The sequence below is a fragment of the Eretmochelys imbricata genome, chromosome 2 (assembly GCF_965152235.1).
Source record: "Eretmochelys imbricata isolate rEreImb1 chromosome 2, rEreImb1.hap1, whole genome shotgun sequence".
NCBI classification, from domain to species: Eukaryota; Metazoa; Chordata; order Testudines; family Cheloniidae; genus Eretmochelys; species Eretmochelys imbricata.
This window is the reverse complement of record NC_135573.1, coordinates 49,061,572-49,087,345: the sequence shown is the minus strand read 5'-3', so window position 1 is coordinate 49,087,345 and position 25,774 is coordinate 49,061,572. Positions and strand designations below refer to the sequence as shown.

The window sequence follows — 25,774 nt, the reverse complement described above, 5'->3', positions numbered from 1 at the left end:
TGGAGCTCCAAACCCTGCGGCTGGCAGACAGAGCCCACTGCCGCATGGCCAGAGCCTGCCGCCCACCACCTCAGGGCAGAAGCTTGAGCCATATCGCCCCTGGGAAGGTGGGGAACTCACACTGGTTGCCTGCTCCTACAGTGTTTGTGGCTCCAGAAGGGGGTAGGGACCAACCCTTGCAGGCAGCCCCAGGAGAGGAGCCACTGCTTTGTCCCCCTGCTCCTCATCACAGCCCAGGTGGCTGTGGCTGCAAGAAAAGCCCCTGGTGGCCGCACGCAGCCACAGTGGCCGCATTTGAGAAACGCTGACCAAGAGGCACCCCTTGAGATCAATCAGCCACCCAGCTGTGCCCAGCAATTAGCAAGCCCACGGTAACAAACAGTGCTTGCCTATTGACTTGATCCAGCATCCAGGTGATAAATATTATTTCTATGGTGCCATCTGCCTTCTTGCCCATTCTGCAACCACACTTACTTTTAGAAATATTTGAATTGAAATGCAGGACACCTCCCTGCCTAATTGGTTCAATTCTCATGCCTTTTGCTACTTCCTAGATGAAACGTTTTATATTTAAGAATGTTATTAATCAAAGTGAGGAAAAATTTTGTAATGGTACATGTCTGTTTTGAAATGAAACCGCACACAGGGCTAAAAAAGACGCTGAGATAGTGGGATGCTGAGCTCTCTCAAGTCCCACTGCAATCAGCGTTTGATGTTTTGCAGGCTCAGGCCCTCATTTTCAGTGTATGTTTTTCAAAAATAAATGTCTTCCTCTTGAAGACTGTTAAAAACATTGTCAGCAATACCCACATGTCATGTGTGATCTGATTTTGTTCTCTGCTCCCATTTCCCATCCTGTATTAATCACCTGTTCTAGCTATGTGTACAACTAAGTGCATGAACAAGAATTTTCTGCTTGATTAAAATATCAATCTTACTTCAGCAGTGTGAACATAAGGCCAATTTTACAGGGTGCTGAGAACTAACTGGCACCCAGCATCACTCAGCTCCCATTGATCTCAACAGACGTTGGGTGTTTACATCACCTCTCAGGATTGGGCCATATTTCTGGCCTAATCTCAGCTCATTTATGCAGCTATGGTGGCTGTAAAACCTCTAGGCGAAGATGATGTGCAATGCTTCTAGTAGCAAATCAGCTGTGTTGTGTGGTGTAAAAAGCAATTCTATATTCAGTAGTAGCCTGCAGAACCACATGTATACGCACTTAACAAAGGGAGTGGTGAGGGTTGGACAAGCTACAAAATGGCAGGACCTGGGTAGAGAGTGGGCATATCTCTGCTCTGCCCTCCTTATTCTCCACCTGTAGCTGTGCTTAGCAACTGAGCAGTTAGTTACTCCAGCAGGCCCTTGAAAAAGTTTATCTGTGGTAAAGGAAGCAGAATGTTCTACAATGACTCCTTCCACAGAGTACCACCTCTTTAACAGACAGCGTTTGGCAGAGAGGTGCCATACAACAATAGGGTTTCTGTTGTAATGTAAGCTCTTCAGGCCTGAGATCTTCTAATTTTTATAGGTTTCAGAGTAGCAGCCGCGTTAGTCTGTATCCGCAAAAAGAAAAGGAGGACTTGTGGCACCTTCGAGACTAAAATTTATTTGAACATAAGCTTTCGTGAGCTACACCTCACTTCATCGGATGCATTCCGATGAAGTAAGCTGTAGCTCACGAAAGCTTATGCTCAAATAAATTTGTTAGTGTCTAACATGCCACAAGTCCTCCTTTTCTTTTTTCTAATTTTTATGCTATTGTAAAGTTCCTAGCACACTTTTAGGTGCTGTAAAACAGATGATCTCTGAAAAAAACAGCTTAGCACAGGCACATCCACGCTATTACAACCCACGGTGACTGTCCACTGCCATTGCTGGTGAAACCTCTCTCAGTCTTCATATCATAATAGTAGTCCTACTGTGCGAATAATGGGGCCAGAGCTCAGGCTAATGCCTCTGCTAATGGTCCTGGGCTTGATTCTGCAATCCTCACTCACTCAATACTCCTATTGACTCCTATTAATGGGAATTTTATGTGAGAATAGCTGGCGTTCATAGTATATAATGCTTGGAGAGCATGTATTTGTTCTTCATCACTGTGGAAAAACAACAGAGACATCACAAGTCACTTGGAAATACCAAATAAGAAAATGATGAACAAATATTTTGCAGGGTAAAAAAACAGATAGCATTATAGATGCATTTAATTTTAAAAAAGAGTGTAATATCATCAAACTGTTTTGTTCTGCTCACCATAGCTACAAAAAGCAAGTCTTTTTCAGTGTCACAAACGCTTTGTTCATTAGAGAAGAACTACAGCTTTTTCTACCGTAAAAAGAAGTAGAAGGTTGCTTTTCAAACACAAGGCAACCCTAAGACACACGTGCTTAACTTTGTGCACTGTGAGCAGTCATATGGTCACACAGTGTGTAAAGGTTAGCAGCACACATGAAATTGTTTGCAGGATACAGGCCCCAATGAGTAACTTAAAGGGATGCCATCAACTTGGAAATCTCACTTCCATCTGAAAATTTTGTACCTATCGTTGTTACAAATAACCCCTTGAGCTGCTATAACTGAAAGATTTTAAAAAAGCAACACAAAACATTTTCTCCCATTTGCATTTGGCAGCACTTTGTTTTACTCAGGACATCAGCTTGAGGGTTTTCTGATTATGCTACACATCAGAGAATCAAGAGGTTCTTTTAAATTGCATATAATCTATGGCTCTTATTTTTCAGTCTATACTTACGTAAATATTGGAAAATTCAGCTTTCTACTTGAATCATGGATAGCTATGGAAAATAATGTGCTTAACTACAAGGTTAATACTAATTTATAAAAATACTTCCTTGGTTTCCTTTGGGTTGCTTGTTTGGAACCACATTCCTTCTTGAATCCAGTTAAAAATATTCATCTTTAGTACTTATCCTAGTACAAGATCATCTTCAAGGGATCTCTCTGCAGTAAATCAGGTAAACAAAACCAGCAAGAGAAAAGAAATGGAGTAGCATATAAATAAATAGTATGCATAATTCATTAACTAAATAGAGCAAATGTAGAACTCAGAGTCGTTAGTAAAATATGTGCACTTTGTTGTACATTGGAAAGAAGTCATTTAATCTTCAGGAGTAGGTTTAGGCTTCATTTGTTTTATAATTTTTTGTAGTATATGTGAAATGTTCCCATAAAACTTGATGTTTAGACAATAATTGTATTTTGTTTTAAAAATTATTACAATGAAGACAGGAAACAAAATATAAGAAATGCTTACTTTTAGGGCCAGATTTTCAGTGTTTCACATGTACTGTTGCAGGAACTGTTTGTGCAAATGACATTTAGCCACTGAATTGGTAATTTGTGCATATCATTACCACAGTTATGTGCTCATATGTGTGTGCACAGCCAAGTGTACCCTCAGAAAGCAAAGAAAAATAACCCCTATTTAAAAATAAACAAAACCACAGCTCATGCCTTTTAAGCCAATTTCATTATATTTAAGCCTAACTCATGATTTGTAATCCTTTGTTTGGCAATACCAAGACAGACACAGATTCAAACGTATCCCTCCATGCACACATACACAATAGATAATGTGTTATAAGCAAAGAACTCCCTTACCCCAACTATAAAACAATCAGTTTTTCCCCCCTACAGGCCTGGAAAAGAAGAAAGAAAGCGAGATTATTGTTAAATACTTGGGACGTTAATAAATAGGGCAGCAGCAGCTACCACCAGACCCCTATGAGGGCTAACAGGGATCTAGGGTTAGCACAGCTGTGTCCCTAACAGCCTCTCCAGATCAGCGGCTGGGCTATTGACCTGCCTAACAAACCTAGTGTAGACTCCAAAGCCTGTGTCTTGGCTGAGTATGGCAGGCTGCTGGTTCCTAATCTCTGCAACCTCTGGAATTTGGTTAGCCCCTGGCTCTGCCTGTGGCTAGAGTTGTTACTTTTTGAATGGGATTGTCACCCATCAAGTTAGCATATATGGCTGTCCCTACCGCTATGGTCATTGTCATGAGCGAGCCCTGGCCCAACCCGCCCATGAGAAGGGCTGCATGCCTATGCTGACCATGAAGCTGTGCTCTGCAGTGTGTGAGCTAATCTTCCTCCTGCCAAGGCCTGGTCTTGGTGTCAGCAGCACCCCGTCCCGCTTATCTCCACTAGCAAAGAGCCCTTCCCTCTCTGTTCTGTGGCTCTGCACTGTCATGGCCAGTGGGGGGAAGGGAGCCTTCTACCCCCTGCAGACTGAACCGAGCCATCCTTTTTAGGTGACAGATCTGAGGAACTGTCCAAGATTGAGGTATCGTTAGAGGAGGTATTGGAACAAATTGATAAACAGTAATAAGTCACCAGGACCAGATGGTATTCACCCAAGAGTTCTGAAGGAACTCAGAAATGAAATAGGAGAACTACTAACTGTCCTCCGTAACCTATCATTTAAACCAGCTTCTGTGCCAGATGACTGGAGGATAGTGAATGTGATACCAATTTTTAAAAAGGGCTCCAGAGGTGATCCTGGCAATTACAGGCCTGTAAGCCTGACTTCAGTACCGGGCAAACTGGTTGAAACTATAATGAAGAACAATATTGTCAGACATATAGATGAACAGAATTTGTTGAGGAAGAGTCAATATGGTTTTAGTAAAGGGAAATCATGCCTCACCAATCAACTAGAATTCTTTGAGGGGGTCAACAAGCATGCAGACCAAGGGGATCCAGTGGATACAGTGTACTTAGATTTTCAGAAAGCCTTTGACAAAGTACCTCACCAAAGGCTCTTAAGCAAAGTCAGCTGCCACCAGATAAGAGGGCAGGTGCTCTCATGGATTGGTAACTGGTTAAATAAGAAACAAAGGGTAGGTATAAATGGTCAGTTTTCAGAATGGAAAGAAGTAAATAGTTGTGTCCCCCAGGGGTCTGTTCTGGGACCAGTCCTATTCAACATATTCATAAATGATCTGGAAAAAGGGGTAAACAGTGAGATGGCAAAATTTGCAGATGATACAAAATTACTAAAGATAGTTAAGACCCAGGCAGGATGCTGAGCACCCTCAGATGCCCCTACCCCCTTGCAACACTGGACAACAAGCAAAGATCCTCTGTTAAAAATGTCACTATCAATAAACTACGCGGATGGGAGCAGCAAAGTTTGGATCCAGATCTGGACTCTTCACAATCTTGGCCTTTTTCAGGTCCAGGGTTTGGGTTCAGGCCCATCCCTGATGTACAGGAACCCAAATGACCCCATCGGGGGTTGGGATCGCAGTCTTGGCTGTTGCTACTCGAGTAATGTTACCTGCTCTAGGTGACTCCCCGCTGGAGGGGGCCAGGTCCCCCAGCTGGCGGAAGGCGGGAATTACAAGCGGCGCCGGGCCGCCCCCGGGGCTCAACCAGACTTTATCAGCCCCTGCGCATCTGGGCGCCGCCTGCCTCCTTCAGAGCGCCCTGTGCCTTGCTCCGGACAGCCAGACGTTCTGCTCCTCTCGCCAGCAAGCGGGGACGTGGGTGGCCATGCTGCACTGGGGGTACGACGAGCACAACGGTGAGTGGGGACAGCTCCTGCGGGGCGAGCCCAGGTGAGAGGAGCACAACCTTGGCTCAGCAGCAGCAAGGGTTGCCCCAGAGCTTGCTCCAACTTTTCGCCCTCTCCAGTGAGGGGGCTGCCCGCCGGGTGCAGGAGGCTGAGTGCGGGCGCTGGGAGCCGAAGGGGGCGAGGCTGCGGTTGAGAGCAGGGGAGATTTGGCGCCCGAGCTGAGTTAGCAGGTTGAACAGCTTTTCCCCGCTGGAGCTGCTACTGCCCCAGGAATGGTCCTTGGGTCCTTCGCTCTTCTGGTTATTAGCACCGACCTGAGCAAACCGGCTGTCACGCTAGGGAGCCCCTGCAGGAGGCAACTCAACCTGGGAGAGTCTCTTTCACCCCAGTGAGTGAGGTGGACCCTGCCCATTTCCACAGAGGGGGCATCCTGGTGCCAGGCAGGGTCAACACTGCAGCAGAACCTTTGGGTCAAAGATTAGGCTTTGAAGTGGGACTTAGGCAGGTTATTTTTTTCTTAGCACAGCCAAATAGTTCCCCATTAGAACATTTTTGCTCTTGGGTGATAAGGGTTTTATCCCCGGTTAAGAAATAATGTCCTATTATCAAGCTCTGTAATAGCTGTTAGTGGAAATATACCAACCGGCTTTAATTAGAATAGTTCTTCTTGCTAATAGCAATGTGTTTGCACTTGGAAGTATATATTTATCAGCTAAATGGTAAACAATTTAATAACTATTCTGTAAGAATTTGATTCCCCCTCCTTTTATTTTTGCAGCGTTAATTTTTGTTTTCTCCTGTTTAGCACTGCTAAGCGAGTGCTTGTAAAAGAAATGTTAGCTCCCCACAGCCTGTTTTTGCTTCTACATCTATCAATCAGTCAATCAATCATATTTGTAATGAGCCTGGTATCAAAGCACCAAAATTCTAAGAGCCAGAATCTGCCATCTTGTCTGGAGTTGAGCCATGCCTTACTCTCTAAATATCTCCACTAAAATCAATGGGACTACTTGAGGAGGCATAGCAGAATATGGCCTTACATTATAAAAAGAAAAAAACTACCTTGTACAGTGATTCAGTGACAGTAACTATTTCTTTCATATAAGAAGAGTTACCCAGATGATGCACTGTCAGATTGTGGGTGGGTGCTGGTTGTCAAAAGTAGATACAGGGACAGTGAAAATGTACTTGCGCTCTTAGAGGACTTTAAACTTGGAAAATGACTTTGGCAGCTGCTATGTTTGTAAGACAGTTTAGCTGGAGGGAGTATAACTCAAAGGAATATGCAGCAGGCTGAGCTGCATCTGTAGATAAATTATAGAACATTGAAAGTTGGAGAGCTGTATTTTAGTGTACACTGTGATCCATGAGAAAGTTGTATTGGTTAATGGCTAAGTAATATAATTGTTCCTACAAAACTATTCAAGCGTATTCCTGTTAGAATGATGCTTGTTTAATTTGCATATGGACAGTCAACATCAGCTGTATTTTTAAATGGTTGAGTTAATGGTAGCTATTGTATTAAGGAATTTCTTACTGACTTCAGCTAAGTTCTGCTCTCCCAGTTACACAGATATAAATCCCAAAAACTTCCATTGAAGTCAGAGTTACTCAGGATTTACACCTTTGTAAGTAAGAGCAGAATTTGACCTATTTCTACTCACCACTGGCGAGTGGGCAAGTGATTTTTTTCAAACATTTTCAGATTTCCCTCAATCTTCTCATACTTTTTTGAACTCTCACGATTATTTATTTGCTCTTAGTCTTGGGGGATGATTTTCCTCTCATCTATAATGGCAAACGACTTCAGTGGAGTTACTCCTGATTGACACAAGTGTAAGTGAAAGGAGAATTCAAGATTTTATTTTCAGTGGGTTCATGAAGAGAGGCAGCCCTAATAAAATAAAACTTAAAAAACCTGAAATTGTTCCATTGCTACACAGGTAGCTAAATGAGAAATGTAAACGTGTAGCTATATGGTGACTACGTCTTTTATAGATTGGGAGTCAGGAGGAATAGCTATGCAAGTCTCTGCCTTCTTTCTCTACCTCTCTGTTTTCACTGTACTTGTGAGGATATACTTTTCAGAATGGTTGGGTGATGTAGAAATGTGGCAATGCTGAAATGATTAGATTTGTTCTCTATTGTTATACATTATACTCTATCCTGTCCCTCTCCCCTCCCCAGATTGAATAATGTATGACAACACCTTCTTGATGGAGCACAACACCTGAAAAACAAAGATTCTGGGCCCCACCTGCAGGTCCAGATAAGATACCCTCCCTCTCCTTCCTCTCCACCCTCCCAGTTTCTGGGAAAGGGGTGGGTGTTGGAATTTCTATCAGTTTTCTGCCTTTGGACCCTGTGGAGGCCCCAATATCTCATATCAGGCTCTGCTTGGTGACTGATAAACTTGAAACTCCACACACCCCTTAATCCCACCAATATTCTCTCTCTTCTCCCCCTTGAGAGCCCCCAGCTGTTGCTAGACAGGCAGATCTTCATTAGTCAATCCATTCAGCCTCGGTGGAGGTGGTATCTACTCTCTACTCCTCCCTAGAAACATTTCTTTTTTGTTCCTCATGTTTTTATGATTCTCCATTGCCTGTCTCTGCTCTTGCTCGGAGCTTTGTCAAGCAGCAGAAGTATGAAATTGATGTGATTCTTGACACTTTCACTGCTCTACATGATTCCCAGTATGTTCTATAAACGGACTAGTCTTAATTTCATTCTGCCAATGCAGTTGTGTCTTTCTGATTCTGCAGAGAGACAGCTTTAGTGTCTTTGCTGCTCTTCAAATAGCAGTGTGCTGCTCTTGGCAAAGCTGCTACTTGAAGAGCAGTAAAGATACTAAAGCTGACTCCCTGCAGATTCAGGAAGGTAAAACTGCAATACTTTATATTCAGTTCACATTTTCAATGTTATCTTTGCAACCATAAAGATGAAAGCTTCTTTTTTTTTAATGAAAGTTTATGTCTGCACAAATTGATGATTTAGGTGCCACCTGCCAGAGAAAGCTTTCTGCTTTCTGCTTGTCACTGGTAAGAGAGCAAGTGAATTTTTTAAAGCATTATACTACATTTGTGTGTGTATGTCCCCATGTATAAATAGATAGATATAGAGATACACTATACTCATTGGTATGCTATATAGCTACAGATATACACTATATTCACTGGTTCCAACTGGATGAAATGATCAGTGCAGATTGTCCAGTGCATTTATATCACCAATACTAAGTGTGTTACTTTGTCACCACCCTAATCTTTGCTTTGCTCTTGTAAGTGCTCCTATTTCACATGATATAGGCATCTGATATAGGGAGGCACAGCAGTGACACTTTGAGAATTGGCTGCCATGTGGAATAGGGCTCAGTCCTATAAGGTGCTTAGCACCTCCTATGAAGAGATGGGTGCTCTCAGCACTTGACAGGATTGGGCCGTTAATGACAAATGGGGAATGGTTACCTTTAGTATGCTATTTCTCTAATAAGGAATTTGAAAAATGCTTGTATGTGTACTGTGTATGACTGTAAAGAAATTATAAAGCTGTTGCAACTACTTTAGGATTAAAGTGTTTTTGTGGTCACTGATAAAAATGAAACTGTTATGGATAAAGTAATAAGAGTGTTGGAGTTTCTCAGGGCATACCTCTGCCCGCATAGGTAGGTTAATTTCAGTGTCTTGTTTGAGAAGTACACACTGAACTCTGCATTTCCAACGATTATTTTATTTAGCGCTAGCATTCTTGTGAAATAATATTTTCTTAGAGCACTGTGATGTGCTAGTGATCTTAACTTCAGTTTAAGGTTTTTGTGTGGGATAAATCCATGCTATAGTTGCTCTTTATAAATAATCAAAGATATAATCGAACAACAAACCAACAACCTTACTCCGTATAAAAGAAGCCAGTCCACAAACTGAATATCCTCAACTCAGCTCCTGCAAAACACTAATTCATGTCTACAAATATAAATCTACACCCTCACCTGAACCCTGACCCCCAAATGCATATGGTATCTCTGATAGTCAGATCCCAAGCTATTTAGGGTTTTATAGGTGAAAGCCACTACTTTTAATGCCACCTGAAAATCAGCAGCCAGCCAGAGGAGATTTTGGAGGACTGGTATCATGTGCTCATCATGACAAGCTGCTCTCTTCACGAGAATCAGTTTCCAAGTTGATACAGGGTGTAGCCCTATGTGGAATGGATTGCAATAGCCTAATCTTGAAGTGACAAACACATGAGTGACGTATAGTGAGCTCTGCCTCCAAGATAAAGGAATGCAATCTTCAGATGGAGGGAAAAATATTTTGGTCACTGTTGCTATATGATCATTTAACTGTCCCTGGGATTCTTAACAAAATACTTTCTAGGATCTCTCTGGCAGGGCTTGTCTACACTTACAGTGCTGCACTGGTGCAGCTGCACTGCTGTAGCACTTAGAGAAGATGCTAGCTACACCAACATGAGAGCTTCTCCCATTGCCGTAGTTAATCCACCTCCCTGAGAGGCAGTAGCTATGTCGATGGGAGAAGCCCACCTGTCGACATAGCGCTGTCTACACTGGGGATTAGGTCAGTATAACTGTGTCACTCGGGGTGCAGATTTTCCACACCCCTGAGCAACATAGTTATACCGACATAAGTTCCTTGTGTAGACCACGCCCAAGCTTCAGAAAAGAATGAAATAACTGCAAGGTAGTCCCATCTACTTGCACTCGGGGCTGCGTGGTTTTGTACATATCTGATAGATCCAGTAATATCATCATGGACACCTGCAATGAATTCCTGGCCCCAGTGAAGTCAATGGGAGTTGACACTTACTTTAATAGAGACAGGATATCACCTCATATTTTTTACATTGGTAAGAGATCAGTGATCAATACTAGTAGTGCAGTCCCATTACCGTAACAAAGTCTGAAGTCAGATTGACAAGAGTCAAGGAGATCTGAGTCCTCCTCGTGTACTCTGATAATTGTCTCATTACAACCTTATCCATAATCTTAACCAAAACTGGAAAATTAGATACTGTGCAATATCTGGCTAGACTGTCAGTGTCAAGTGATAGTTTCTTGAGCCACTATTACACATTTTTCCTTTAGAGCACTCAACATTTGGCCCTTCCTTAAGTATAGACAATCTCCACCAGCAAAGGATACAGTATTTTCCTGCCAGCTTTCACCAGAAAGAAAAGGCATGTGTCCAAAGAACAGGTTTTGGAGCAAAGTTCTCTCAGTATAACCAGAAATGTAACAAAATAAATTAGTATATCAGTTAGAGATTGCTTTGAGTTTCTTAGGCAAGTCATGTGGGCATTTTGTGAAAGTGTCTATCAACTTTCCTTTAAGGAAGTACATTCAACATTAGAATGGGGGAAGCAAACAACATTTTCCTGGCTCAGTGGAGGCATATAGGTCACAGATCAAATTCAGCAGTGATTAACAATTCATTAAATCCCATTTATTTTAAATAGGGTTGCACAGAGTGTAGGTCAGCACTGAATTTGGCCATAATGTATATATTCCACCAATTAGAATGATTCCGTTTTAGCCAATCAGACACAATATCTATGCTTGCTATGTGAACTATAATAACCAGTTATGTAACGGAGGTCCCAGAGTGGCAACAGTATCAGATTAAATATATTGGTATATTGTAAACCATATTTTAACAAAATTGTATAAATAAAAGTTAAAGACTAAAACATTTTGACCTTCTGGCCAGATTTACTGAAAAGCCAAAGTTTATGGATGCTTTGTGTCACTAGAGTGGTGCAAAGCAGCTGAAGTAAACAAGTGAATCTGACCCTCTTAACTTATGAAAAGTAGGAAAGCAGATGCTCATCTCTGTTACATATTTCTGCAATTTCTTTATTAAACCAAAGTAAACTTTTGGGTGCACAACTAGCTAATGACTTGTAATGTTACATTTATTTTATGTACCAAAACAGTTTCAAACTAGAATTGCAGAATGAGGCCTTTTCATATATTCTGAAGCCTGAAGGGATCATTGTGACATCTAGTCAGGCCTCCTACATAGTCCAGGCCGTAGGATTTACCTGAAATAATTACTTTTTGAACTACACCCTATCTTTTAGACAAGCATCCAATCTTGATTGCCAGTGATGGAGAGTCCACCACAATCTTTGGTGAGTTGTTCCAAAAATTTATGCCTTATTTCCAATCTGCATTTGTCTAGCTTCAACTTTCAGCTATTGGATTTTGTTTTATATTTGTCTGCTAGATTAAAGAGCCAATTATCAAAATTCTGTTCCCCATAAAGTACCTACAGATTGTGAACTAGTCACCTCTGAACCTTCTCTTTGTTAAGCTAAATAGATTGAGCTCCTGTCACTACAGGACATGGCTTTCCAATCTCTCAAACATTTTCATGGCTCTTCTCTGAACCCTCTCCAATTTATCAATATCGTTCTTGAATTGTGGACACCAGAACTGGACACAGTTTTCCAGAAGTGATTGCACAGTGCCAAATACAGAGGTAATATGACCTCCCTACACATACTTTTTCTGTCACAAGTCTAGAGAAGCTAAAATTGTCTTTGTTACAATAATTCACAAGAAAATTCTTTCCCACTGAAGGATGAAGTAGTTGTCAGTAAGAATTTGAAAATAAATTATTAATCTGGTTTTGCTGTGTTTTAGGCATTCGATTACAAAATATTTAGTGATGGTTACAAATTGTTAACATTAGATTGGTAACGCTCGGTTTTTTGGCTGTCAATTTATGACTTTTAAAACAGTTGGGTTTGAAGTAAAAAGCTATGATGACTTCTTGATCTGTCGTTTCAAGCAAGTAAGATGTGTTTTGTAAATTCTGCTATTTAGTTAATAGATTTTGAGTTTCCATCTTATTGAGTAAAAATTACCCTCAGACACATCCCAGACCGAAAGCCTCTACCTCTATGCTGTGTGCAGTCAGCCTTTTTTCTGACATGCAAATAATTGCTCTTCTCTGAGACCTATTCTGTGCATTTTCCCTCTGTTGATTAGGAGAGCTGTACTCTCTTTATGAAAGTGATTAGGGGAGAAAGAGATTTCTAAGAGACCTGCTTTCCTAAAACTCATGCAGTGGTTTGAGCATTGGCCTGCTAAACCCAGGGTTGCGAGTTCAATCCTTGAGGGGGCCATTTAGGGATCTGGGGCAAAAATTGGGGATTGGTCCTGCTTTGAGCAGGGGGTTGGACTAGATGACCTCCTGAGGTCCCTTCCAACCTTGATATTCTATGATTCCGTGATTCTATGATTCTATGTAAGCTTTCTGCGACACACTGAGGGCTTGTCTACACTGGCAATTAACATGACTGCAACTTTCTTGCTCAGGGGTGTGAAAAAACACCCCCCTAAGTGCAACAAGTTTCAGTGCTGTAAAGCGCCAGTCTAAACGGTGCCCCAACGCTGGGAGCTACGCCCCTCGTTGAGGTGGGTCGCTGTGCCGCGACCACACAAGGCACGTTAAAGTGCTTTAGTGTTGCCAGTGTAGACTAGCCCTGACATGACACATTGATGCTATTTTAGTGCCTGTGAGGTGCTGAGTGCCAAGCACTCCATTTAAAATCAATGAGTGTGAAAGGTACTCAACACCTCTCCGATTTAGGCCATTAGTTGAAAAGCACTGAATGTGCTAGGGAAAGATGGAGCCAAAATGGATGAGGATAGGGCACAACTAGTTTGAGTGATGGAGACAAGCAAGCCTGGTGTGAATGAAGCTGACATTTCAAGAGTATTTAATAGCATCCCCAGCATGCATTTAGCAGTGCAATAGTGGGCAAACACTGTGATACTAGTACATTTCTAGTACTGAAAAGACAAATCAATTGCACTTTTATTAGAGGATAATGGCAGTGCCAACACAAGTTACCATGGGCTAGATTCTCATACTTCTTTACTCCTTGAGTAATCCCATTGATTTCAATGGGACTACTTGCACAGTGAGACACTACTCAGCATCTGATTTACCGTTGCTTCTAATATTGTTCCTGCTTTTAGTTTATACCCTGAAATCTATGTAGCCAGATTCTGATACTTTTACTTATATTAAGTACTAATGGGGGTACTCAAAAAACAAAATATCAGAATCTGGCCTTACATAGCTAACTCGTCACCAATACATTTTGCTCAATACCAAGAATATCTCTTTTGTGTCTCCTTAAAAGTGATAATCCTACACGCAGTTTAGTATATCTCTTGTATTGTTGTTTCCTGATTATCACAGATTTATAGCAAAATTCTCTATTTTGCTTGGCATTATTTTCTAACTTTGTATGAACAAAATAAAATGGAAATCCATTCTGTCTTAGAAAGGAAGCACAAATTATTGCTGTGACTATTATTATTCATATGGAAAGCCAGAGAATATGTAGACCAGACAGCCAAGGATATTGAGACAAATCAGTAGAACTTGTTTAAATACATCAAAAGTCAGATGCCCATATCTGAGTCCACCAGATCAACAAGAGCTAGAAGAATCATTTAAAGCAGCATTTGTTTCCAGTCTGTAAGAGAAATAGTTTTGTTTGTTTTTTATTGGGATGTGTGAAGATATTATTAAAGAAAAGACAAATCAAAAAGATGAGCTTGACATTTAGTTATGAACGCTGTGAGATCCATGGTTAGTTTTATTATACACAGGAACAAACTCCACTGTCCAGACCCAGCTCCTGGGAACATACTGTCTCCTGCATGCATGGATCTGTCCCTATTGATAAACCATTTTGTTGTCTTAAGGAATGTTGCTGTCATGGCAGGTTTTGAGAGTGAAGGAAGGAGGGTGTTTCTAGTAGCTAGGGCCAGTCCTGAAGAGAACCTTGATTGGGACAGAGATCTCATACTGGACTCTGTATTCAATAGGCAACCAGTGCAGAGAGCGTATCATAACCTGTGTTATTAAATAGGTGGGCTGATGCATTTTATACCAGCTAGAGCTTGTTCAGTGTGTTGTCTTTATTCCTATATGTAACTAGTTTGGGAAGGATTATATTTTTATCGCTAAATGTTAGTAAATGTCACACACACACAAACTGATGAAAAAATATATTCATCCATAATAATTAAAATTTACAGATAGGCACAGTAAGAAAAATGCTAATTGTGAATTTATTTGATGTAAGGATGCTTATTTTGTAAATTTTTACATGTGATGTTGACCCCTTCCTAACCCCATAGTTTTATGCAACAGTGAAAATTTAAATAAATAAAAATGGAAAAAGCTTAAAAATAAACATTGATAGTATCCATCAAAATTATATAACATGAAATTCTGTTAAGTCTATGTATAACAAATTGTAATAATCAAAAGGTTATAAATGACTGGATTACTGTGCCCTAATTCTGAGAGTGACAGGATGGGATATAAACTTCTGGTCCTTATTTGTTTGTGTGCGTTCCCCCTGCCTGTCCCCCTGGCTACCCCTCAACCTCTGTTTGGGTTTATGGTAGCACTGAGGAGTCCTAAAGGACCCCAAGCTACAGACGGACTTAACAATTTTGAAAGCAGATGCCCTTAATAATGGGAGGAGGAGGAGGTCAAAGAGGAAACAAGTTCTTCAAAATTATTTCCTCCTCCTAGTAGCATCACCTTAGTCTTGCCTGGATCCATTTTTAGCCATTTGCACTCCTTCCATATGCGGATTGTGGCTAAACACTGAGAATGCCGAGAGATGGTGCTGTTTCCATTTGTCATAAAGGAGATATAGAGTTAGGTATCATCTGTATATTGTTGACACCTCCACCTATTTACCCTCGCCATCTCATCCATTGGCTCCTCACTGAATAAAATGGAGGTGGGAGGGAGAAGGGGAAAAGGACTGATCCTTATGGAACTCCAGTGGTGCGGGCTGTGAAGATGGAGATACAGTTGTCCAATGCCCCTGATCACAGAAGTATGACTTGAGCCATTTCAAGGAAACTCCATCCACCCCTGCGGCTAGTGGGACAGGAGAATTTGATCAGTGGTAACAAATGCTGAAGAGAGGTCCTGCAGGATGAGAATGGAAGTACTTCACTTGTCTATGCACAAACCCCAGCATCCCCACACTGTCAGAGCTTCTGCCTCCAGGGATACCATGAAGGAACCCCTTAAAGAGGGGGGCCTTGACGAAAGATACTGTAGTGAGGTCTAGATGAAACACTGTTGGATTAAAGCAAGGTCTTTGAAGGCCTGAAAATTTAGTTGAGACACACAGTATGCTAGAGGCAGGATACTGGATTGGAAGGAAAACTTGTTAAATATTGGTGTTGCTCAGATGAAGAGTTAAGTATCTCTGAGCTTACTGAATGTGCAGGTGCCTGCTGCATTCCTATTGGCTAGAAGAACCTGGGAAGAGGCAAAAAGTGCCAAACTAATGTTCTAATTTGTGTTTGATCAATTAGACTGGAGAAGGATCTGTGTTGAGAGCAGAGAGCTGTCTGATGACCTGGCAAAGACAGCCGTATGATATATTGAATTCCATTCTTTGGTGAATCTTTCTGTTTTTAATTTAAAATAAATAAATAAAATTAATTAAAATAATCCAGGTGAGTTCTTGTGATTCATTTTCTCATTTGTCAATTCCTTTTTTCTATGAAAATAGCAAACACAGTGAAATTACTTACTTACTTACTTACTTAATTAAAAACACCTTATTCCCCACTTCCTTCCAATACATTTTAGGACCTGCTCGCTGGAAAGAGGTTTTCCCTGTCGCTAATGGAGACCGTCAATCCCCCATTGACATCAAAACTGAAGAAACCAAATATGACCCTGCTCTACCTCCTATTAGCCCCAACTATGATCCAACTTCTGCTAAAGTCATCCTCAACAATGGACACTCCACCAGTGTAGAATTTGATGACACAGAAAATAAATCAGGTTTGTTTCTGTTCATATTTAATTGTACTTTCTTTCTTTCCCTGTCTCTTGAATGGAGTACAGTCTGGGTATGTTGCACTGGAGATTATATCATGGCATATGAACAGCAACCCTGTAGTTCTCTGAGTCCAAAAGAAATACTTTTTCCTGATTTTCAGTTTGTTGCAATATTGAGATGATTTCTTAAAGAAATTCTAAATCACAGTTTCTCAGAAAATGCCCAGGTTCACATTCTGTTAATTTTTCCCCACATGGTATAGTATCATCCATACGGTGTCCAACCCCCAGTTTGAATTGTTTTATAACACATTTTTCAAACACTGCTCTCCACAGCATAGATGGAGCCTTTGTGTCTCATTGCAGGTCCATTCAAATGAATAAGGTCCACTCAAGTCTCTTATCTGTGTTTAAATACAGGTATTGCACGATTTATGTTCTTGCTCTGAACTCATGCCAAGAGTTGATCAATAAAGAACAAAGAAATTATATGTCAAAGGATCCTTTTTCTCTCTAAGAAATGTCATTGTCCCATTTTTTTTTTAACACCCATTGACTCTCCTTTTGCAAACAACTATGGAGGCTCGGAGGTTGTCCTGTCCAAAAAACATTCTGTTATATTTACTGACTTCATATGGGTTTTTAGAATGCTTCCTTTGCATAGCAGAGAGGCAAGTTGCATCTACAGAAAGCTCTTTTTCAAACAATAAAAGTGTAAGCCCTTCACAAGCGAGAGAAGCCTCTTATGGTTGATCTGTTAATTTCAGATACTGCCTCACTACTTGGAGAAGGTTAGCAAGAGAAGCCTTTGTTATAAAGGCAAGTGAGAAGATAAACCCAAATTAGTATGGAACTGTTTTGATTTTTCTGTTTACTGTTTGACATTTACAGGATGTCAGGATGTATTCGTAAATATTCTCAAACCCTTCTTTGTAACTAATCCAGTTTCATTAGCAGGTGCTGTAAGATCAAAGGTTGTTTGTATGTTTTACCAAGTTTAGGATAATTAGGAAAGTGAGCATGGACAAAATAAGATTTACAAAGAAAGCTGAGCAGGAGAATCCTGCCTTCCCACATTACAGAGGAATGAGGAACTGCTTTAGGCAACAGTTTCTTTTCCTTCCATTTACTATATCTTCCAGATTGTTGAAACTTCTAAACTTCTGTAAACTTCCTGTAACATTGTTACACTTTACCCTATTGTGCAATATATTCGCAAGGCAGTATATGCCACATTGCCAAATTACAAATGCAGAATCTGTAATCATATGAAGATTCTGGCACAGCAGACATTATTTTGAATGAAATGTTTGTAAACAGAAAATGGAATTGTGATATGTTCTGAAAAAGAGTTACAGATAATTTTATTGGGAACTTTTTGATGAATTATTGAATATTTCCTTGAACAAAGCATTTTTTTCAGTTTGCTTATTTGTAGGGCCGTCGATTAATTGCAGTTAACTCACACGACTAACTAAAATAAATTAATCATGATTAATCCCATCTTTAATCCCACAGTTAACAATAGATACCAAATGAAATTTATTAAATCTTTTTGGATGTTTTTCTACATTTTCAAATATATTGATTTCAGTTACAACATAGAACACAAGTGTACAGTGCTCACTTTATATTATTTTTAGTACAAATATTTGCACTGTAAAAATGATAAAAGAAATAGTATTTTTCAATTCACCTCATACAAGTACTGTAGTGCATTCTCTTTCTCATGAAAGTGCAACTTACAAATGTTGATTTTTTTTGTTACATAACTGCACTCAAAAACAAAACCATGCAAAACTTAGAGCTTACAAGTCCACTGAGTCCTACTTCTTGTTCAGCCAATCACCAAGACAAACAAATTTGTTTATATTTATGGGAGATAATGCTGCCCACTTCTTATTTAAAATGTCGCCTGACAGTGAGAACAAACGTACTTTTGCAGCCGGCATTGCAAGGTATTTACTTGTGAGATATGCTAAACATTTGTATGCCCCTTCATGCTTTGGCCACCATTCCAGAGGACATGCTTCCATGCTGATGATGCTCATTAAAAAAATGTGTTAATTAAATTTGTGACTGAACTCCTTGGGGGAGAATTGTATGTCTCCTGCTCTGTTTTACCCGCATTCTGCCATATATTTCATGTTATAGCAGTCTCGGATGATGACCCAGAGCATGTTGTTCATTTTAAGAACACTTTCACTGCCGATTTGACAAAACGCAAAGAAGTTACAAATTTGAGATTTCTAAAAATAGCTACAGCACTCGACCCAAGATTTAAGAATCTGAAGTGCCTTCCAAAATCTGAGAGGGACGAGGTGTGGAGCATGCTTTCCGAAGTCTTAAAAGAGCAACACTCCAATGAGGAAACTACAGAACCCGAACCACCGAAAAAGAAAATCAACTGTCTGCTGATGGCATCTGACTCAGATGATGAAAATGATCTGCTTTGGATCATTATCAAGCAGAACCCATCATCAGCATGGACACATGTCCTCTGGAATGGTGGTTGAAGTATGAAGGGATATATGAATCTTTGGCACACCTGGCATGTAAATATCTTGTGACACCGGCTACAACAGTGCCATGCAAATATCTTGTCAAGGTTCCTCCCCCACTCTGAACTCTAGGGTACAGATGTGGGGACCTGCATGAAAACCTCCTAAGCTTACTTTTACCAGTTTTCTTACAAGAAGACTTTTAATAGAAATAGAAGTAAAGGAATCACCCCTGTAAAATCAGGGTGGTAGATACCTTACAGGGTAATTAGATTCAAACATAGAGAATCCCTCTAGGCAAAACCTTAAGTTACAAAAAAGACACACAGACAGAAATAGTCATTCTATTCAGCACAGTTCTTTTCTCAGCCATTTAAAGAAATCATAATCTAACGCATACCTAGCTAGATTACTTACTAAAGTTCTAAGACTCCATTCCTGGTCTATCCCCGGCAAAAGCAGCATACCACAGACACACAGACCCTTTGTTTCTCTCCCTCTTCCCAGCTTTTGAAAGTATCTTGTTTCCTCATTGGTCATTTTGGTCAGGTGCCAGCGAGGTTACCTTTAGCTTCTTAACCCTTTACAGGTGAGAGGAGTTTTCCTCTGGCCAGGAGGGATTTTAAAGGGGTTTACCCTTCCCTTTATATTTATGACACACCCCCCAAATCTCAGCTAGGGTGAAACACTGGCTGGGATTTCTTCCTGGAGCTCTAGGAAAAACAGAGTTAATAAGACACATGCATCTCTAAACATACTACCAAGTACATAAAGACTAACAATATTTTCCACATCTCAAGGACGATTTTAACCAGTTGATTCTTGGAAACTTTCATGGGAGAGTGCATCAGCCACTTTGTTAGAAGCTCCTGAGATGTGTTGGATGTCGAAATCAAAATCTTGGAGAGCTAAACTCCACCAAAGAAGTTTTTTGTTATTTTCTTTGACGGCGTGAAGCCACTTCAGTGCATCATGGTCGGTTTGCAGGTAGAAACGCCATCCCCAAACATATGGGCGTAGCTTTTCCAGAGCGTAGACAATGGCGTAACATTCTTTTTCACTGACTGACCAGTTGCTTTCCCTCTCAGACAGTTTTTTGCTGAGAAACACTACAGGGTGGAATTCTTGATCAAGTCCTTTCTGCATTAAAACTGCTCCCACACCACGCTCGGACGCATCGGTGGTTACTAGGAACGGTTTGTCAAAGTCTGGGGCCCTTAGTACAGGGTCAGACATGAATGTTGCTTTAAGCTTGTTAAAGGCCTTCTGACACTTTTCGGTCCACTGAACGGCATTTGGCTGTTTCTTTTTGGTTAGGTCTGACAGTGGGGCGGCGATTTGGCTGTATTGCGGTACAAATCGTCTGTAATAACCGGCCAAGCCTAAGAAGGATTGAACCTGTTTCTTTGACTTTGGGACAGGCCACTTTTGGATAGCATCCACTTTGGCCTGTAGGGGGCTGATAGTTCCTTGACCCACCTGGTGTCCAAGGTAAGTCACTCTGTTTAGGCCTATTTGACACTTCTTAGCCTTAGCAGTTAGTCCTGCCTCCCTTATGCGCTCAAGGACTTTTTGTAGATGTTCCAGGTGGTCTGCCCAGGAATCCGAAAATATGGCCACATCGTCAAGGTAGGTGACTGCATATTCCCCTAATCCCGCTATGAGACCATCTACAAGTCTTTGGAAGGTGGCGGGTGCATTTCGCAGCCCGAAAGGGAGTACATTAAATTCATACAGCCCGAGATGTGTGGTGAAGGCTGACCTTTCCTTTGCAGATTCATCTAGCGGTACCTGCCAGTACCCCTTGGTTAAGTCCAAGGTAGAGATGAACTGGGCCCATCCCAGTTTCTCTAATAGTTCATCTGTGCATGGCATTGGATAGTTGTCTGGGCGAGTTACAGCATTTAGCTTACGGTAGTCCACGCAAAAACGTATTTCCCCATCTGGTTTGGGAACTAGAACCACTGGAGATGCCCATGCACTTCCAGAGGGGCGGATTACACCCATCTGTAACATATCCTGGATCTCCCGTTCTATAGCAGTTTTAGCTTGAGGAGACACCCAGTAAGGTTGGACTTTAATTCTGCGAGCATTACCTGTGTCAATGGAGTGGTATGCCCGTTCAGTCAGTCCTGGGGTGGCTGAGAACATTGGCACATAGCTAGTGCACAGCTCCTGGATCTGCTGTTGCTGCATACACCCAAGGGTCATGGAGAGGTTCACCTCTTCCACACCACCAGCACTTTTCCCTTCGTAGTAGACACCTTCAGACCACTCAGCGCCGTCTCCACCCTGGGCTGTAAACTGGCAATCCTTTAATTCTCTGGAATAAAAGGTCTTTAGAGAATTAATATGGTACACCTTAGGCTTTCGGTCAGAGGTGGGGAATGCTATGAGATAATTAACAGCTCCCAGGCACTCCTGGACCGTGAATGGCCCTTCCCACGATGCTTCCATTTTATGGGCCTGGAGCGCCTTTAAGACCATGACCTGGTCCCCTACTTTGACGGAACGCTGTCTGGCATGTTTATCATACCAGGCTTTTTGCTCTTTTTGAGCATCCTGTAAGTTTTCTCTAGCAAGGGCTAAAGAGGTTCGGAGGGTGTTTTGTAAGTTGGTTACAAAGTCCTGAATGTTAGTTCCTGGAGAAGGTGTAAATCCCTCCCATTGCTGCTTCACCAACTGTAATGGCCCCTTAACCTCACGGCCATATACAAGTTCAAATGGGGAAAACCCTAAACTGGGATGGGGTACAGCTCTGTAGGCAAAGAGCAACTGCTGCAACACTAGGTCCCAATCATTGGAGTGCTCATTTATGAATTTACTTATCCTGGCCCCCAAAGTTCCATTAAACTTCTCCACCATGCCATTTGTCTGATGGTGGTAAGGAGTGGCAACCAAGTGATTTACCCCATGAGCTTCCCAAAGGTTTTCCATAGTTTCTGCCAGGAAATTAGTCCCTGCATCTGTGAGGATGTCGGAGGGCCAACCTACCCTGGCAAAAATGTCTGCTAGTGCCTGGCACACACTTTTAGCCCTGGTGTTGCTTAGAGCTACTGCTTCCAGCCATCAGGTGGCAAAATCCATGAAAGTCAGTATGTACTGCTTTCCTCTGGCTGTCTTTTTTGGAAAAGGACCTAGAATATCCACAGCTTCTCGCTGAAATGGAACTTCAATGATGGGGAGTGGCTGGAGAGGGGCTTTGACCTGGTCTTGGGGTTTTCCCACTCTTTGGCATACTTCACAAGACCGGACATAGGTAGAAACATCCTTGCCCATTCCCTCCCAGTGGAATGACCCCCCCAAACGGTCTTTGGTCCTGTTCACCCCAGCATGGCCACTAGGGTGATCATGGGCTGAGCTCAAGAGCTTGGCCCGGTATTTAGTTGGAACTACCAACTGTCTCTGAGGATGCCAGTCTTCCTGGTGTCCACCAGAAAGAGTTTCCTTGTATAAAAGTCCTCTTTCTACAACAAACCTGGATCGATTAGAAGAGCTGAGAGGTGGTGGGTTGCTCCGTGCCGCCGTCCAAGCTCTCTGGAGGCTTTCATCTGCTTCCTGTTCGGTCTGGAACTGTTCCCTTGATGCTGGAGACATCAGTTCCTCATTGGATTGTGGACCTATGCTTGGTCCCTCTGGAAGCGATGTAGGGGATGGGGCTGTTTCCATTGACTGTGAACCGCTTTCCGCTGGTGCACTATGTTGGGATTCAGGCTCCGGCTGAGCCTCTTGTGTAGGGTTATCGGCTGCTGCTGGTTCAGGTTCGGTGGGGCCCTCTGGTGTTGAGTTTGCAAGTACTGGATTCAGTGCTGACAAATGGTCTGGTGCTGGTTGTTCTGCTGGTTCCGGTTCTGGGACTGGTTCCATCTGGGTCTCTGGGACTGGATCCACTACTGCTGTTGCAGACATTGGCCTGGGGTCTGGATCCATCACCTCTGACTGGGTCCTGATAGAAGTTTCCGGAACAGAGCTAGGCCTCACGGCTTGTTTAGCCTGGCTATGGGTGACCATTCCCACCCTCTTGGCCTGCTTCACATGATTGGCCAAGTCTTCCCCCAACAGAATGGGGATGGGATAATCATCATAGACTGCAAAAGTCCACGTTCCTGACCAGCCCTGGTACTGGACAGGCAACTTGGCTGTAGGCAAATTGAAAGAGTTGGACTTGAAGGGTTGAATCGTCACTTGGATCTCTGGGTTGATTAAATTGGGGTCCACTAAGGAAGCATGGATAGCTGACACTTGTGCTCCGGTGTCCCTCCACGCGGTGACCTTCTTCCTGCCCACACTCAGAGTTTCCCTCTGCTCCAAGGGTATCTGGGAGGTATCTGGGCCTGCAGACCTCTGGTGTGATCCCGGTGCAATGAACTGTAATCTGTTGGGGTTCTTGGGGCAGTTGGCCTTTACATGCCCCAGCTCATTACATTTAAAACATCGTCCAGCTGACGGGTCACTGGGGCGAGGTGGGTTGCTGGAGAACGGGGTGGTGGGACGATAAGGTGTCTGGAGGGTTCTTTGGGAGGTAGGTGGGGCTTTGGGTGGCCCCCGGTAATAGGGTGTGGTCTGGGGTTGTCCCTTCTGGTCTCCGCTCCAACTGTGACCAGTTTTCTTTTCTCTGCCACCTCCACCCATCTGGCTCCAGTCTCTCCTGCCTTGATTACGGTTTTGGGCTTCCCATCTAGGATGTATCTTTCTATTTCCTCAGGAACCCCCTCTAAGAATTGTTCCATTTGCATTAGGAAGGGCAAATTTACTGGAGATTCAACACTTGCTCCTGATACCCAGGCATCCCAATGTTTCACAATGTGGTAGGCATGTCGGGTAAATGACATGTCTGGTTTCCACCTTAGGGCTCTGAACCTCCGACGAGACTGCTCGGGTGTTATCCCCATTCTGACTCTCGCCTTGGATTTAAACAGTTCATACTTGTTCATGTGTTCTTTAGGTATTTCAGCTGCCACCTCAGCTAAGGGTCCACTGAGCTGCGGCCTCAGCTCTGCCATGTATTGGTCAGTAGACATGTTGTACCCAAGGCAGGCCCTTTCGAAGTTTTCTAAGAAGGCCTCAGTATCATCGCCCACCTTGTAGGTGGGGAACTTTCTGGGATGGGAAGTGGTACCTGGAGAAGGATTGCTAGGGTTTGTTGGTATATTCTGCTGAACCTTTACCTTCTCCATCTCCAGTGCATGCTTCCTCTCTTCTTCCCTCTCCTCCTCCACATGCTTCCTCTCTTTTTCCTTCTCCTCCTTCTTCAGCCACATGAGTTCTATCTGTCTTTCATGTTCCCTTTGTTTTTCCTCAGCCTGAAATCTGGCTAATTCCAGCTTTTGTTGAGCCGTGGATTTTGTCATCCTAACCTCTCTGTTTTTAACTAACTTTACACCCGATTTAGAAATTGGTTTAGAAATAAACAAACAAAACTTTGCTGTAAAATTTTGCTGTGCTGGAATAGAATACCTATTCTCTGATAGTGATTGTCAGCCTACAGAAAAAGACAATTCCCTTGTCTCTGCTCTGGCCCCAAATCAAAGCAAAAAACCTCCAACTACTTGGAAACCTGCTTACCAGCAGCCCAAAGGAAAAAAAAATTCCTTTTCAAACTTGTGCTCCTTGTAAAAAAATCAAAATCCTAAAAAAAATAAACCCTGCCACTTTTGTCTCCAGGCAAATGGGTAGAACACTTTCCCTATTTACTTTTAGGGGAAAAAAAACCCTTCTGGTTTGAAAGACTGAATTTCCCTGCAGGAGTTAAGTACCCTGCCTCCAGGCAAAGAAAACCTGCAATTCACAAAGATAATCCCCTTTTGTCTCTCCTCTGGCCCCAAAGCAGAGAAAAAACAAGCTGCTTTCAGTTTCAGCTGCTTTCTGGACCTCCTTTCCAGCAGCCCCAAAGGAAAAAAAAATTCCTTTTTAAAATCTGTATTTCTAGTTCAAAAAATCTCAAATTGATCTCAAAATTATTTCAGGTTAATCCCACCACTCTGCCACCATGTCAAGGTTCCTCCCCCACTCTGAACTCTAGGGTACAGATGTGGGGACCTGCATGAAAACCTCCTAAGCTTACTTTTACCAGCTTAGGTTAAAACTTCCCCAAGGTACAAATTAATTTTATCCTTTGTCCTTGGAATATCCACTGCCACCACCAAACTCTAACTGGGTTTACTGGGAAATGTAGTTTGGACATGTCTTTCCCCCCAAAATCCTCCCAACCCTTGCACCCCACTTCCTGGGAAAGGTTTGGTAAAAATCCTCACCAATTTGCATAGGTGACCACAGACCCAAACCCTTGGATCTGAGAACAATGAAAAAGCATTCAGTTTTCTTACAAGAAGACTTTTAATAGAAATAGAAGTAAATAGAAGTAAAGGAATCACCCCTGTAAAATCAGGGTGGTAGATACCTTACAGGGTAATTAGATTCAAACATAGAGAATCCCTCTAGGCAAAACCTTAAGTTACAAAAAAGACACACAGACAGAAATAGTCATTCTATTCAGCACAATTCTTTTCTCAGCCATTTAAAGAAATCATAATCTAACACATACCTAGCTAGATTACTTACTAAAGTTCTAAGACTCCATTCCTGGTCTATCCCCGGCAAAAGCAGCATACCACAGACACACAGACCCTTTGTTTCTCTCCCTCTTCCCAGCTTTTGAAAGTATCTTGTTTCCTCATTGGTCATTTTGGTCAGGTGCCAGCGAGGTTACCTTTAGCTTCTTAACCCTTTACAGGTGAGAGGATTTTTCCTCTGGCCAGGAGGGATTTTAAAGGGGTTTACCCTTCCCTTTATATTTATGACATACCTGTTCTGACTTTCAGGTGACACTGTAAACAAGAAGTGGGCAGCATTATCTCCCACAAA

The 25,774-nt window shown here is 42.2% G+C and overlaps 1 protein-coding gene across 1 annotated transcript in view; it reads left to right on the top strand.

The window, feature by feature from the left end:
• Positions 1-5,233: 5,233 nt before the first annotated feature.
• The window catches only part of LOC144261013 (carbonic anhydrase 13-like), a 38,976-nt gene continuing 18,435 nt past the window's right edge, over positions 5,234-25,774 (top strand). Inside the window, 4 exon segments of the mRNA XM_077810068.1 lie at positions 5,234-5,260; positions 5,262-5,553; positions 11,644-11,694; positions 16,215-16,412. Of these exon segments, the coding sequence (XP_077666194.1) occupies positions 5,234-5,260; positions 5,262-5,553; positions 11,644-11,694; positions 16,215-16,412 (568 nt within the window).